Consider the following 13,141-nt stretch of genomic DNA (forward strand, 5'->3'; position numbering starts at 1 on the left):
AAGCGCAGGAGCAGCCTGAGAGCGGCGTTGGAACGCCGGAGGGCTGCCATTCCTTGCCGCTGCTGCTCGCTCATTCTCACGCGGAAGATGATTTGATCCAACGGTGAACGCACACTTGGCTATATCTCCACCATAGGGCTCTCGGACTAAGATTTTGTGGGTGGAGGTGGAGGAGAACCGATGGAGGGTGCCAGTTTGGTTCGTTTCCCTTCCAGTTTTGTTCGCTCGAGCTGGACAATTCCCAGCCCACGGGGGATTGTCGTCAAGGTAAGCAACTCTCTTTATCCTTTCTGCATTGCTTCAAACTTTCGATTCATCAGAGGCATGGAGCTAAGCTCTGCATTTCGTGCCGGTCAGAGTCACCTGAGGTACTTCTAGTTGTCTAGTCGTACAGCGTGTAAACATTTTCTTCGTTTGTCTATACTAGACGATGGTTGTCTCCATAACAGGTGCCACGGGATTTATTGGAAGAAGATTGGTACACAGGCTAGCTTCGGGTCTGTTGTATTTTATGAAGACATGTCCTTGAAGATAATGTTTTCCTTGGTTTTTCCAGATGGACACAAAGTCCGAGTTCTTACGCGTTCCATTTCGAAGGCAGCTGATCTTTTCCCGGCAAGGGACTATCCGACCGTTGAGATATCCTTAGAGCGTGATCTGGAGAAATGCATTCCAGGATCGACTGGAGTTGTCAATCTTACTGGGACACCTATCAGCACTCGCTGGACATCGGAGGTTCGTTTCTCTCTAGCCTTTCTGTATCCACATTTGCTCAAAAGGTTACAGGTGAAAGACGAGATCAAACGAAGCAGGATAAGTCTCACCACAAAGGTACTTCCTCTTTTTCTTCTTCAAACAAGACACGCTTTCTTTCAGCTTGTTGAAACCATCAACACTACTCCAAAAGAACTACGTCCCAAGGTTTTAGTGAGTGCTTCCGCCGTGGGATTCTACGGAGCGAGCGAGACATCTACGTATGACGAAACGAGTCCTTCGGGAAATGATTATCTCGCCGAAGTACGTATACGTAATTTAATCATTGTTTCATACTTATTTTCTCTGCTGCCGTGTGTTTGTCAGGTTTGCCGGGAATGGGAAGCTGCCGCAAGCAATGTTGATGGCAGTGTAAAGCTTGTCCTCCTTCGCATTGGCATTGTACTCGACAAGGAGGGTGGCGCTCTAGGCACGTATAATATTTGAAAATGGCTGTTCCTTAGTTATTGTTGCCTGATTCTGTTATTGGCACGCAGCAAGCATGGTCCCATTATTCAAAGTTTTTGCTGGCGGTCCTATAGGTTCTGGAAAACAATGGTGAGATTTCTCTCCTGAATTTGTTCTTCTAAATGTGGAGAAATCGCTGCCAGGTTCTCGTGGGTGCATCGCGAGGATTTGGTGTCACTGATAACTGAAGCGCTAACGAATCCAACCTACAAAGGTAAATAACCAGTTTCATCGTTTTCTATTCGGCTGCTTTGTGGTGTACCTTCGTACAGTAGATTGCTCGGCAAAGTTCTTACAGCCGTAACTTGGAAGTTCTTGCGGAATGTAACGCCGTTTGTTGTGGTTTGGTCAGGTGTAATCAATGGGACAGCCCCGAATCCAGTCCGAATGGCCGAGATTTGTGACACTCTGGGAAGAGTCTTGGGACGTCCGTCATGGCTCCCTGTTCCTGAGATTGCTCTCAAAGCAGTACTTGGAGAGGGTGCGAGTGCGGTAAGTAAAATCTATCTCTCCCCTAAAGATTCACCTTTTCAATGACAACAACAGGTTCTCGACGGTCAAAGAGTGGTACCAAAGAGAGCTCAAGAGCTCGGTTTCAAGTTTAAGTACCGCTACATTGGGGACGCTCTGAAGGCAATCTTTGCTTCCTAGAAAGGCAAAGGACGGACTCTTATTCCTCGTCGTTCTTTCCTCGTCGTTCTTTCTTCGTCGTCACTGCTGTGGAGCTTGCTACCGCTGCTGCTTTCACCATAGCTTTTCCACCACCAAACGAAACAGTCACAGCTGGCCCGTGGACGTACGTTTGGCAGCTAGTACACAGGGAGGAGCAGTCCACACAAGGCTAGTTCCCTGCCCAAAGACATGTACCTGACAACGCTGGTGGACAAGACACTGTTGCAGCCAGCAGGCTTTGAGATATGTGAACTTCGTAGTTCCAGGTCCCTCTATAAGAGCTCGAGCAAGGTATGAGAATGCAAAGGAAAATTTTCTTTTCTTGATAAAAGAGACTCGCGTGCAATTGCTAGATTCAAGTCCGATATCTCAACTACAGGTGCAGTGTAAAGCTTCGTCCTCGTTCGTTCGAACTGGCAAGGATTATCAAAGAAAAAGATTGCCTGTTAGAGTTTGTGAGGACTGATCACTGTGATTTCAGTTACTGGCATGCATGCAGCAAGCAAGCAGGTTTCATTATTCTAAAGTTTATATCCCGGCAGACGGTCCAATTGCCAGAGGTAACTTGAAAGCTTGTTCGTTTAAACAGTGGAGAGTTTGGCAGGTTCTTTCTTAACAAAGTGGTCTCTTATTTATGGTAACACTTGAGCTTGATTTTTCTTCTTCTTTCCTCATGCTGCACACCATTGTGTCTCTTTTGTTCTTCAGGTGTCTTATCCTGAACGTGAATGGTCACTCCAGCTTGAATGCTATGCGGTAACGTAGCTACCAGTCCATTTCATTTCCTTCCTTCTTTCGACGTCTTAACATCCCTCTTACAGCTTGCTTTCAACAACGACAACAACAGCTTCTAGACGCGGTCAAAAGAGCGGCAAATTTCGCTCCGGGGCTCGACTTCAAAGTTGTTTTAAAGTACGGTCTACACTCCATTGGCGGAAGGAGCACCCCTATACTTCGTTCGTCATCGGCCTGTGAGAGACGAGACGACGACCCCTGTCGTGGCGCTGCTGCCGCCGCTGCTGCTGTTCTCTCGAGCACCAAAACGAATCAGTCCCCAGCGCTAGCTGGTCCTTGTGACGTAGCACACTTGGAAGTTAGTACTCAGGGAGACCAGTCCGCACAGATAAGATAACTTCCTTACTTCCCATGGCTCTGATCTGACACTGTGGAGGAACAAGTCCCCAGGAGAAGACTTTGAAACATGTGAAGTTCCAAGCTCCAATCCTCCAAAAGTGCTATAACTCGGAGAGCCAGGTATGCGAGTTCATGAATGAAAATCTGGAGCTGACTAGTTGTTTTTTTTTCTTTAATCACCTCCAGCAGCTTTAAAATACATTTACCGTCATGTGGAGGAACACTACTACCCAGCTGCGGTGCTGCTGTAACTTTCACGGGAGCGGAGGAAACACTAGTTTTCTCGTGAGTTTGAACGCCCAGCTCCGCAATTCCATGTGCTGTCCCTGCTAGATTCACTTGAAACACGGCTGCGATTAAGGTATACGATGAGAGCTGACTGACTCCAGTTACATCAATCACACCTCGGTTTAAACTCTCGAGCTTTTCAATTTGTTTTCTTGTCCTCCCTCTCTCTTTCGAGTCTCACGCGTCTCGATTGGATGGATTGACTGATCTTGCCTCTTTGTTTCATGATCATTTGGTTCTCACTCTCTCTCTCTCTCTCTTTTGTATCAGCAACACCATCGCCCGATGCGAAGAAACGCCGAGAGAGGCGAAGAAGTCGCCTCCGGCATGTTCCCGGTTTGCCGGATGTAGTCGGCTCTTTGAGCAGTCTTGGCGGCCTGTTCTACTCGCCGGGACTCGGCCGCGGCTCGCAGATCCTCGGCCCTCCGCCGCGCAATCGCCAGCTTGTTCATGAGCTGCTCGTGAGAGTGCGATCGCATTCGCTCCACTTTCACCTGGAGAGAAAGAATTAGATCAATCAAATCACTCTGCGCTACTCAGGCAGAAAGGATTCGACGATGAAAGAGAGAGACGAAGAACAACTCCTAGAAACTTGAGCACTTGCTAGCTACGTACGACCAGTCAAGAGGAGGAAAAAAAAAAGAAAAGAAACCGTAGCTCTCATCGCCTTGAAACAAGTAAGCATTTTCTCTCAGAGGAAGGAAGAAGATCTTACCTCGATTCGACGCATCTCGGCCTCGGCTTTGGCCTTCTCGTGGTTCTCCCACGCCACGATCTTGGACTCCTCCCTCTTATACCTGCAAGAAACCAAAAACAAAGAAAGGTGGCGGACAATGAAAATCAAAGTTAGCGATACCTTGCCTCGTACTTGGCCTTCTCCGCTTCCTCCCACGCCGCCGCCCTCGTCTCGAGCACATTCCTCTTCACCTCCTCCAGATCGATGTTCTTGAGGCACTTGGAAGCGTCCTCCTCCTCCTCCTCGCGCGACGCCCAGGCAGCGATGTTTGCCTTGCCCAGCTGCGCTCCCAGCGCTCGAATCTCCTGCCTCGTCTTGTGCTTCTCCGACAGCACCAGGTGCTCGCTCATCCCGGGCGTCTGGCTGCCGCTGCTAATCCCCGCCGCCGCTACTCCTCCGCCGCCTTCGCCGCCACCACCACCACCACCATCGTCGTCAATGGTGGCTGTGATCCGCCCGGGCGTGGAGGGCCGAGAGGATACCGGGCTCCGAATGGTCGGGGTGGTGGCTCTTATCGGGGTGCCCGTTCTCGACGGCTCCTGGCTCGCAATGGGCGTCATCTCAGTCCCCATGTCGCGCATCGACACCGACCTCAGCCCCGGCGGCGCTACGTACGACGTAGCGGGGTTTGCTATGCCGCCGCCGCCTCCGTTACCCCCGGGGCTCTGGTGCTCGCCCTTGGCGCCCGGATGATCTAAAGTTTCAAAGATCTCCATGTTAGAAATGCCAAGTAAGAAGAGTTCTAAAGCTGGATGGGAGTTCTAAGCTCGTTCAAAGCTGGAAAAACTAAGAAGAAATTAAGTCTAGAGCTGGAAAAACTAAGAAACTAAGTTGGAAAGGACCAAGGAAGAAGTGCTCGAAGAGTTCTAAGTTCTTTCAAAGCTGGATGAAAGTTCGAAGCTGGAAAACTAGAAAACTAACTTGGAAAGGAGAGATAACTAAGTTGGAAAGCTGGAGAACTATGAAAGTTTCGAAGGAAAGAAGAGAGTGATCTCACCTGAGAAGTCCGAGGTGGGCTTCTCGGTCCGGAGGGCCGGCTTGGAGAGATCATCGTCCACGGCGTCGTCGATCGCGTCCTGGGCCAAGTTGGTCACCAGCTTGAGCTTGGCATCGTCGCAAGCCAGCTCGTGGAGCTCCTCCAGCGGGTAGCGATCGAGCGAGCTCATCGATCGCGTCTTCACAGGTCCTCCTCCTCCTCCGCCGGGGCTGGGCATGAAAGAGAACTTGTACGCCGCGGGGCCATCGATCTTCTTATCGTCCGGCGGTGGCATCATACCGCCGGCGGCACCGGCGGTACCGCGCGGTGGCTGCCCGAGCAGCGCGGCCTTCTTGCTTGCATTGATAATGACGTGATTGGGGATCGAGGACAGCAGTTGCTGCATCTTGGGCGCTGCCATCATCCTGCTCTTGATCGCCGCTCCATCTGACGAGACGAGCCATTTCTCGGCGTCGTCCCACTTCGAGGGAGCTGGCTTCAACATCGATCGCGCGGCACCGGCGGTAGTGGTGGCGCCGCCACCGCCGGAGCGCTGTTGTGGATCTCCTCGGCTGTTAAAATCAAAGCTGGAGACGCTGGATGTGTTCTCCAGGCTGCTGTCGTAGTCCGCGGATTCCTCGTCGGTGGTGATCCGGTTCTCCTGCGAGCCCGGCGGCGCCGCTGTTCTTCCGCCATTCTTCTTGCCGCCACCGCCGCTGGCCTGGAGCTTCATCACCTTGAGCAGCGCTGCGTCGGGCTTTGGCGTCGACCATCCATAGCCATTGCTCTCGAGCGCTACTGGAGAGGTGCCTAGAGAAAAATTTCGAAGATCTCTCACCCGTAGATCGAGAAGAAAAGAGAGAGAAGAGCTTTCTATACCTTTGAGGAGGAGAGATTCTGATGCGTGGCGGCTATGGATACCAATCAGCTCCTCTCGTGTTCTTCCTCCTGCCAATCAATCACCACCCAAAACACGATTTTGGGCCAAGGTACGTGAGCATTGGATTCTCTTTCGCGTTTTCTCCCACCTTCGAGGAGTAGTGCGTGATGCTTGGGACTCATGGCGACTTGCTTGGTCGATCCCTCCACCATTTTGCTCGACGATTGCTGCTGCTGCGAGGAGGAATCAATCACCTCCACGGACATTGCTCGTTCCTAGACACGGATCTATCGCTGGTAAGAGAAAGAGAAAATGGAATCGCTCCATACCTTGGCTCCCAGAGAGCCTACATTGGCCCCTCGCTCGAATTCCAAGCTCGCGTCTCCAATTCCCTCGATTGGGCAATGGAATAGTACGTAGTCACGGGCGCCAGCAGAAGAGAGACTTAAGAGCGAGAGAAAGAAGAAGAAGGCGAAGAGCTTTCCAGCGATGGAGATGGAAGCAGCATTGATTTCTCTCCTGGCTGCTAGTTTTCCTCCTCACGCTCTGTTGCTCTTCACCTGGAAAACGATGGCGAACGAACTCGAAACACCCACAAACCTACCGAGAAGAAGAGAGGAAGAAGAAAGAACGAGAGAGGAAAATGGAGGAAGAGGGCGATTGGGAGGCGAGCGCCCAGTGGCGAGATCGATCGCGCGGGAGAGGAGTGGCACGGAAAAACGGGATTTTGCGCGAGAAAAATGGGATTTTGGATGGGAAGAGAAGAGCTCCCTCCCACCTCTTTAGATAGATAGAAATGGAGTGGTGGAGTGGAATTCTTTCTCACAAGATTACACACTCTCACACATAGACCCTCGACTGACTGCCTCGTCTCTGACTCTCCTCTGGCAGACAAAACAAATCTCAGGACAGCCTCCTTGCTGGCTCCAAAATTATTCTAGGGAGCAAATTAAACCCCGTACCGCCGGCGTCACTGTTTGTACCGCGCGGCACGGGCTGTAAGAAGCGCGCGGTACAAATGTTTTCAAATCTCCTCCACCGTACAATTACCAGCGGCACCGTAGCCAATCGTACACGCCGCGCGGCACCGTGCCGCGGGCGTCACTTCACTCGAGCCGTGCGGCACGCCTGGCCAATTAAAAAACTTTAAGATCAAATCGCGGAGTCAATGACTGCGTTGCTTTCCATTAAGGAATCGCGGATTGGGTTATGATTTTTCTTTGTCTTGTGATCGCGAGATCATAGCATCATCTCCCTCCAAATATTTATTTGGCTTTGTGGATATACTTGTGGTTCTAGTTGGAAGATTGGGGGTTTAGGGTTTAACCCCAAGAAAATGGATGGATAGCTAGGGTAGCGATCGAATCATCGATCGATGGGGGCAGCGGCGGTGGCGACGACGACGACGGCGGCGGCGGCGCAGCTAGGCGGTGGGATTGGCATCGGGAAGCCGCTAGTGGTAGGATCTAGCAGCAGCAGCAGCTTCGCGGGCAGGCGAGGGTTTCTCGGCAGCAATCGCAAGGCCGCGGGAGGATTTCCAGGCGGCGGCAAGAATGCGGCGCGTGTCCACTGCGTGGTAGCCTTTGCGGACCCGCGCTCGCGGAATCTGGACATCAAGGAGGAGATTGAGCGGCGGTGGGAGGCGCTCCAGGAGAATCCTCTCGAGGGCGTGCCGTTCACGGTGGAGGAGTTCGAGGAGGCGCTGTCCAAGTACGAATTCGACCACACCGTGGGCGATGTGGTGAAGGGGACGGTGTTCGTCACCGACAAGCTGGGCGCGCTGGTGGACATTGGCGGCAAATCCATGGCCTTCCTGCCCATGGATTTGGCGTCGGTGTTCAAGCTCAAGGATCTGCGCGTCATGGGTCTCTTCTCCGGCGTCCAGGAGCAATTCGAGGTGGTCCGCGAGGACGAGGAGAACAGCCGCTTCATCGTCAGCCTCCGCGAGATGCACATCAAGCTCTCGTGGGAGAGGCTCAAGCAAATCCAGGCCGAGGACGCGATTTGCAAGGGCGTGGTGGTGAGCAGCAACCGGGGTGGCCTCTCGCTCCAGATTGAGTGCCTCAAGGCATTCCTTCCATTCTCGCAGCTCGCCGGAGGCCTCAACCAGGAGAATCTCACAGGAAGGGAGCTCCCAGTGAAAGTTCTCGAGGTGGACGAAGAACAAAAGAGGCTGGTGGTGAGCCACAGGAAAGCTCTAGCAGAGAATCAAGCCACGCTGGGCATCGGCTCGGTGGTGGTGGGAACCGTCCAGACGATCAAACCATACGGCGCGTTCATCGATCTGGGAGGACTCACTGGGCTCTTGCACGTAAGCCAGATCAGCCACGACCGGATCACCACCGTGGAAAACGTCCTCTCGCCGGGTGACAAGCTCAAAGTCATGGTTTTGAGCCATGACAAGGATCGGGGGCGCATAAGCTTGTCCACCAAGAAGCTGGAGCCGACCCCTGGAGATATGTTGCGGAATCCATCGCTGGTGTACGAGAAGGCGGACGAGATGGCGATGACGTTCCGGCAAAGGGTCGCGCAGGCCGAGGCTGCTGCTCGAGCCGAGGACTTGCAGTTCCAACAAGGAGCCGGGAGATTTGGCTTGAGCGCCGATATACTCGGAGTGGAGGAAGATCTCCCGGCGGCGGCGGAGCCAGCGGCGGAGGAGGCAGCAGCGGACATTTTGTCGACACCTCTATGAAAGTAAGCTCTGTTCTTCCTTGCTCTCCTCTTCTTCACTCTGTGTTAATGCCACCACCTCACTTGTCCAAAACTTCAGTGTATTTTGAGCCGAGTCGAGTACAGTACCTCTACAATGATGCTAGCTCTAGCTTGTGAACTAGAACGCCGTTCTTGGCCTGAGAGTTTCGAGCCCATCTTCCCAGGCGAGGTTCCTGTACAGTCCTTTGTGTTTGAGTAAATCAATGGATGAATAGAGACTTACTTGGCCAACTCCTGCTAGTAGGAAGCGCCCGCTACGAGCGAACGCTAGCGCATTAACAAATCCTTTCTGGGAAGGTTGAAAGAGGGTTGATCGATCGTCGTGAGAGGGAAAAAGGATTAAGAAACTTACGGCTGGTAGAGTATGAAGAGGCTTGAGACTTTTATTCCCATCTTCTACAGACCAAAGTTGGATTTTGCCGTCTCCAGCTCCACTTGCTACTAGATCGCTACCTCGGCAAGTAGCCACTGCCCCGACCCATGCCTCAATTGCTCCACACGACGCTGGTAGCGATGTTTCACCTGGAACAGTCGAAAGTTAGAACTTTCACAGTGAAAAGCGAGATCCAAGGAGTCTCACCGTTCCTGTGTTCTTCCACCTTTGGCCCATGCGCACTTTTGGCTATATACACGGGCTTCTTCCTCACTGCACTCCAGAGCGCGACGGAGCCATCGTCAGCACCAGACAAAAACTCTCCGTTTGTTATACAGCAGCACGACTCGATCGATGCCGTATAGCCTCTAAAGACGAGCTGCGTTTCTTCAGGAACCTGTGCCACGAAATGAACTGTAAGAAAAATTAAGTACGAAAACTCAAAGCAGCCAGCGACATACCTTCCAAAGCCTGAGAGTCCGGTCCCGTCCAGCCGAAAGAACACGCTCTTGCCTTAAGCAGTCGACGGACACAAGCTCGGATTGGTGACCAAAAAGAGTGTCCATGTACGATCTGTCCTCGGCACTCCAGAGCTTTAAAGTTCGATCAGAGGAGCCGGAGAAGAGTTGTGTCGTTCCTTGTCTAAATGCTAAGGAAGTGATAGCACCCCTGTGTCCTGGAAACGCCTATAGTACCAATCAGGATTTTAAAATCAAAGCGTCAAAAGAATCACCCACTTGTATGTGTGCTTGAGTTCTCACGTCCCACAAGTGCACTGATCTATCGGGTCCTCCGCTGGCGAGATATCTTCCGCTGGAATCTACCGCGAGCGCAAGGATTCGGCTGCTGCTGGGCTTCTTGCCAGCTTCCGCTGATTTCTCAGGTTTTGGTCGCTCGTAGCGAAAACACTTGCCAGTCTCGACGTCCCATTGCAGCAGAAGTCCATCTTTGGAGCCAGAAAATCCCCACTTTTCGTCTTCGGTGAGAGCTAGAGCCGTGACTGAGAGCCTGTGCTTCCGGATCAACAAGTTTCCTTCGCTTGGAACCTCTGGCAGCAACAATCTAAGACCACAGTTATAAGTCGTTCCTGGGACGAGAGAAGAAAGCTTGTTCTCTTTACCTGGAAGCGATCTTCCTCTGGATTTTCCCACTCTCCTCTAGCTGCTCCTGGCGCAGCAAATCCGCAACAACCGAGTCCCTCCTCCCCTGTCTTTCATCCTCCCCAACCTCCTCATCGCCTTGATCCTCCTCTTCCTCGGCCGCCTTGGCCTTGAGCTTCTCAAGATAGGCCTTGGCAAGGCGTACCTTCTTCTCGTGCACAGTCTCCTCCAGATCCTCGCCATCGTCGGCGGCTACCTCCTCCTCCCGCGCGGCATTCTCTTCCTCGCTGCTAGCGCCGTCGAAGAAATCATCCTCCGCGACCGATCGCTGCGGCTTCTTCTTCTTCCTGGCGCTGGTGCCATCGCCGCTGGCGGCCCGGCTCTTGCCGGGCTTTCTCTCCGCCCGCCGCTTGCCCATGCCCTAAACCCTAAACCCACAATAAAGAAAATAGCATCTCGCGAATATACCCACAAAGAATGTGGGTTCGATCCCTCTAGGTTAGAAAATTTCCCATCTCTCGTGATGGAAGAAGGCGATGTGAGATGGGAGGAGCTGAGGCGCGAAGCTCGCAAGATCGAAGGCGACCTCGATGTCAAGCTCTCGTCCTACGCCAAGCTGGGAGGAATGCTGGCGCACGGAGGTAAGAATTTCCCTCTTGCGATCTAGGATCTCTTGCCAGACTCAGTGTAGCTTGGTAGGGTATGTGGATTCCCCCTCCACCACAGACGGGCATGGCGCCGGGGCCGGCGATGTGGCCTACAATTCCATGGAGATGGAAATCGAGTCGCTGCTGGAGAAGCTCCTGGATCTCAACGATGCAATGAGCCGCTGCGTCGCGTCGGCGACGTCGACTGCTTCGATCAGCCAGAAGCTCGCGCGGCATCGCGATATTCTCCACGAGCTCACCCAGGTTCTTTGGATTTTGTTCTTTGTCCTCGATCAGACTAGGAAAGCTTTCAGGAATTCCGAAGAACAAGAGGGAATATCAACTCCATGCGAGAGCATGCCGATCTCTTGTCATCGGTCCGGAGCGAGATCAGTGAATTCAAGGTTCGTTTCGATCAAAAGCTTGATAGAACATTTTTGTGATAGAAAAAATCATTGCAGGCCTCTGGGAATGTTTCGCCGGGGCCAAGTCTACTCCGAGAGCGTGCTGCTATCCACGGAAGCATCTCCCAGGTAAGAACTTGCCGACTTTTACGTGACAACTCGTGACCATCTCCACAGATCGACGATGTCATCGGCCAAGCTCAAGCGACCAAGGCCGCTCTCTCGTTCCAGAGGTCGACGTTTCTCGAGATCCAGGGCAAGATGAAGCAGCTCAGTGATAGATTTCCTATCGTTCGAAGCCTTCTTGGTAAGCCCGAAACACAAGCTTTCGATCACTCCTTGACTCTCTCGATCACTCTCTTTCACCACAGGTGCTATCAAGAGAAAGCGTTCCAGAGATACGTTGATACTCTCGGCCGTGATCGCATTTTGCCTTCTCTTTTTGCTGATTTACTGGATGGCCAAGTGACAGGAGTTTTTTTCCATGCTTTTGTCTATATAAGTTTCCAAGGCAAGCTCCTGGCGAAAGCATTGTTCCTCTAGAATTTGCGTGCTCAAAATTCCACGATTATAGGCAGACCTTTTCGCTCCGGAGAGAATAGAAATCAAACCAGCTCACTCGTTACTCCTCAATGTAGCAGCCTATTCCATGCACAAGGTCGAAATTTCGAGAAAGAACGAGGAAAGGAGAAAGATTTGTGCCTGCTGAGGATTAAGTAGCGAGAGGATCTTCTTGAAGACTTTCTCCCATGGTTGCAATTATAACACAATTGTAACATAATTTTTTTGTTGCAATTTGCAACGCAATATCATGATGATTGGGAGAACACTAAGCAACACAATAATAATATTCCAATTTGTTGGCTTGAATAACATAACAATATTATGAAAACTTATTCATTAGTATTAATATTACTTTTGCATTCTAATTATTCTCTTCTTTCAAAAAAAGAAAAACAAAAGCTGGACTCAATGTCCATGAGGAATCTATGGATGGAAGAAGGATCTACACGAGGATCTCGTCCAAGATAAAAGAGCTGTCAAATCCACCCCACAACAATGCTGCCATGGCCATCCTGATAGCGCTGCTCGCAATCCGTGGCTTCACAGCACCTCCGGCCGCTTGTTAACTCAAATCACGCTTAAAAGCAATTAAAGTGTTTATAACATAATAAAAAAGAGTAAAGATTTTTTTTGTAAATTTATTTTTGTATTGCAAATTTTAATTATGCAAATTGCAACACATAACATACATAAATAATAATAATACTTAAGTTTATTATGTTACAAAAATTTATGTTGCAAATTCCAACATATTACATAGTTTTATTACACTATATAAAATATCAAATAATTGACCTTTACATGATAGCTTAGCTTCATTGGTTTGGTGGTTTATTATTAATATTATATCACACTAATAATATTAATAAGCATTAAGATGTTTATGCACTTTTTGCTTTCTCTTTTTGCTGATTTACTGGAGTTCTGTTTCCTTGGCTGATGATGCGAAAACATTGTTCCGCCACAATATCCTTACTACAGTAAGTTTGGAACTCACTCTGGAATCACAATCTCTTTCCAAAGATTGTAACCATTGATCCTATTTTAGCAGATAAAAATTTCAGCTATGTGCTCTTTGCGGATCACATTAGTGAGGGATCGAGCGTAGTTTTCCTTTTTCTTTTTCCTCTGTTTTATCTGACTTCTCCAGTGCTGAAAAGGTATTCTGAGAAGCAGGAAAGAAGAAAAAGACTAGATCAAGTACTTCTCTCCAGGGATTTGTAAATACTCTATTGTGGTAAACTGCATTTTTTTTGCTTGTCTTTTTTCCTCTGACTTCTCCAGTGCTGAAAAGATGTTTTGAGAAGCAGAAAAGAAGTAAAAGACTAGATTTGTAGATACCCTATCGAGTATCTACAAAAACACATGAACTTGTCTCTACTTTGAAAGGCCCACTCGAGCAGTGAACTCTCCACTGCTTGCTACTCAAACTAT

General features: G+C 50.5%; 5 protein-coding genes across 8 annotated transcripts; 3 read left to right on the top strand and 2 right to left on the bottom strand.

The window, feature by feature from the left end:
* The first annotated feature begins 155 nt into the window (after window positions 1–155).
* On the top strand, window positions 156–3,445 carry LOC9663450 (epimerase family protein SDR39U1 homolog, chloroplastic). Of its 2 annotated transcripts, XR_002991322.1 has the most exons (15): window positions 156–267; window positions 321–368; window positions 428–497; window positions 557–735; window positions 787–831; window positions 877–1,017; window positions 1,081–1,183; window positions 1,251–1,311; window positions 1,365–1,435; window positions 1,574–1,713; window positions 1,768–2,184; window positions 2,247–2,530; window positions 2,602–2,649; window positions 2,715–3,147; window positions 3,214–3,445. XR_002991322.1 is itself a non-coding variant. In XM_024667234.1 (11 exons), exons 1-11 carry the CDS (start codon window positions 181–183, stop codon window positions 1,870–1,872), a joined length of 1,050 nt encoding a protein of 349 aa, XP_024523002.1. In that variant the 5' UTR covers window positions 156–180; the 3' UTR covers window positions 1,873–2,224. The 2 variants fall into 2 exon arrangements, 1 of the variants encoding a protein (XP_024523002.1); XM_024667234.1 differs by lacking the exons at window positions 2,247–2,530; window positions 2,602–2,649; window positions 2,715–3,147; window positions 3,214–3,445 and having other exon boundaries at window positions 1,768–2,224.
* Window positions 3,429–6,919, bottom strand: LOC9663451. Its single transcript, XM_024667233.1, has 7 exons — window positions 6,237–6,919; window positions 6,056–6,182; window positions 5,907–5,975; window positions 5,049–5,837; window positions 4,172–4,745; window positions 4,031–4,112; window positions 3,429–3,809 (listed from the first exon to the last, which is right to left on the bottom strand). Exons 2-7 carry the CDS (start codon window positions 6,171–6,173, stop codon window positions 3,582–3,584), a joined length of 1,860 nt encoding a protein of 619 aa, XP_024523001.1. The 5' UTR covers window positions 6,174–6,182; window positions 6,237–6,919; the 3' UTR covers window positions 3,429–3,581.
* Window positions 6,920–7,197: 278 nt separating this feature from the next.
* LOC9663475 (30S ribosomal protein S1, chloroplastic) lies at window positions 7,198–8,847 on the top strand. The gene is made up of 2 exons (XM_024667248.1): window positions 7,198–8,601; window positions 8,678–8,847. Exon 1 carries the CDS (start codon window positions 7,283–7,285, stop codon window positions 8,597–8,599), a length of 1,317 nt encoding a protein of 438 aa, XP_024523016.1. The 5' UTR covers window positions 7,198–7,282; the 3' UTR covers window positions 8,600–8,601; window positions 8,678–8,847.
* Window positions 8,662–10,510, bottom strand: LOC9663452 (U3 snoRNP-associated protein-like EMB2271). Its single transcript, XM_024667249.1, has 7 exons — window positions 10,113–10,510; window positions 9,730–10,054; window positions 9,454–9,678; window positions 9,200–9,389; window positions 8,972–9,141; window positions 8,843–8,908; window positions 8,662–8,792 (listed from the first exon to the last, which is right to left on the bottom strand). Exons 1-7 carry the CDS (start codon window positions 10,508–10,510, stop codon window positions 8,709–8,711), a joined length of 1,458 nt encoding a protein of 485 aa, XP_024523017.1. The 3' UTR covers window positions 8,662–8,708.
* Window positions 10,511–10,599: 89 nt separating this feature from the next.
* On the top strand, window positions 10,600–11,938 carry LOC9663476 (Golgi SNAP receptor complex member 1-2). Of its 3 annotated transcripts, none has more exons than XM_024667238.1 (6): window positions 10,600–10,733; window positions 10,784–11,003; window positions 11,054–11,143; window positions 11,201–11,272; window positions 11,321–11,450; window positions 11,515–11,938. In XM_024667238.1, exons 1-6 carry the CDS (start codon window positions 10,636–10,638, stop codon window positions 11,610–11,612), a joined length of 708 nt encoding a protein of 235 aa, XP_024523006.1. In that variant the 5' UTR covers window positions 10,600–10,635; the 3' UTR covers window positions 11,613–11,938. The 3 variants fall into 3 exon arrangements, with proteins under 3 accessions (XP_024523006.1, XP_002993611.1, XP_024523007.1); XM_002993565.2 differs by having other exon boundaries at window positions 10,792–11,003; XM_024667239.1 differs by having other exon boundaries at window positions 10,819–11,003.
* The last annotated feature ends 1,203 nt before the right edge of the window (window positions 11,939–13,141 follow it).

Source organism: Selaginella moellendorffii, unplaced genomic scaffold (assembly GCF_000143415.4).
Source record: "Selaginella moellendorffii unplaced genomic scaffold, v1.0 SELMOscaffold_165, whole genome shotgun sequence".
NCBI classification, from domain to species: domain Eukaryota; kingdom Viridiplantae; phylum Streptophyta; class Lycopodiopsida; order Selaginellales; family Selaginellaceae; genus Selaginella; species Selaginella moellendorffii.

Excerpts from the sequence above, each read along its gene's own strand:
- LOC9663450 (XM_024667234.1), top strand. The coding sequence starts at position 181 with ATGGAGGGTGCCAGTTTGGTTCGTTTCCCTTCCAGTTTTGTTCGCTCG. Across the intron at positions 498-556 it reads GGTACACAGGCTAGCTTCGG|ATGGACACAAAGTCCGAGTT; the intron begins GTCTGTTGTATT and ends TGGTTTTTCCAG. Across the intron at positions 1,312-1,364 it reads ATAGGTTCTGGAAAACAATG|GTTCTCGTGGGTGCATCGCG; the intron begins GTGAGATTTCTC and ends AATCGCTGCCAG.
- LOC9663451 (XM_024667233.1), bottom strand. The coding sequence starts at position 6,173 with ATGTCCGTGGAGGTGATTGATTCCTCCTCGCAGCAGCAGCAATCGTCG. Across the intron at positions 5,976-6,055 it reads TCACGCACTACTCCTCGAAG|GAGGAAGAACACGAGAGGAG; the intron begins GTGGGAGAAAAC and ends ATTGATTGGCAG. Across the intron at positions 4,746-5,048 it reads GCCCACCTCGGACTTCTCAG|ATCATCCGGGCGCCAAGGGC; the intron begins GTGAGATCACTC and ends TTGAAACTTTAG.
- LOC9663475 (XM_024667248.1), top strand. The coding sequence starts at position 7,283 with ATGGGGGCAGCGGCGGTGGCGACGACGACGACGGCGGCGGCGGCGCAG.
- LOC9663452 (XM_024667249.1), bottom strand. The coding sequence starts at position 10,510 with ATGGGCAAGCGGCGGGCGGAGAGAAAGCCCGGCAAGAGCCGGGCCGCC. Across the intron at positions 9,679-9,729 it reads GAACTCAAGCACACATACAA|GCGTTTCCAGGACACAGGGG; the intron begins GTGGGTGATTCT and ends TTGGTACTATAG. Across the intron at positions 9,390-9,453 it reads GGACTCTCAGGCTTTGGAAG|GTTCCTGAAGAAACGCAGCT; the intron begins GTATGTCGCTGG and ends TTCGTGGCACAG.
- LOC9663476 (XM_002993565.2), top strand. The coding sequence starts at position 10,616 with ATGGAAGAAGGCGATGTGAGATGGGAGGAGCTGAGGCGCGAAGCTCGC. Across the intron at positions 11,273-11,320 it reads TCCACGGAAGCATCTCCCAG|ATCGACGATGTCATCGGCCA; the intron begins GTAAGAACTTGC and ends CCATCTCCACAG. Across the intron at positions 11,451-11,514 it reads TATCGTTCGAAGCCTTCTTG|GTGCTATCAAGAGAAAGCGT; the intron begins GTAAGCCCGAAA and ends CTTTCACCACAG.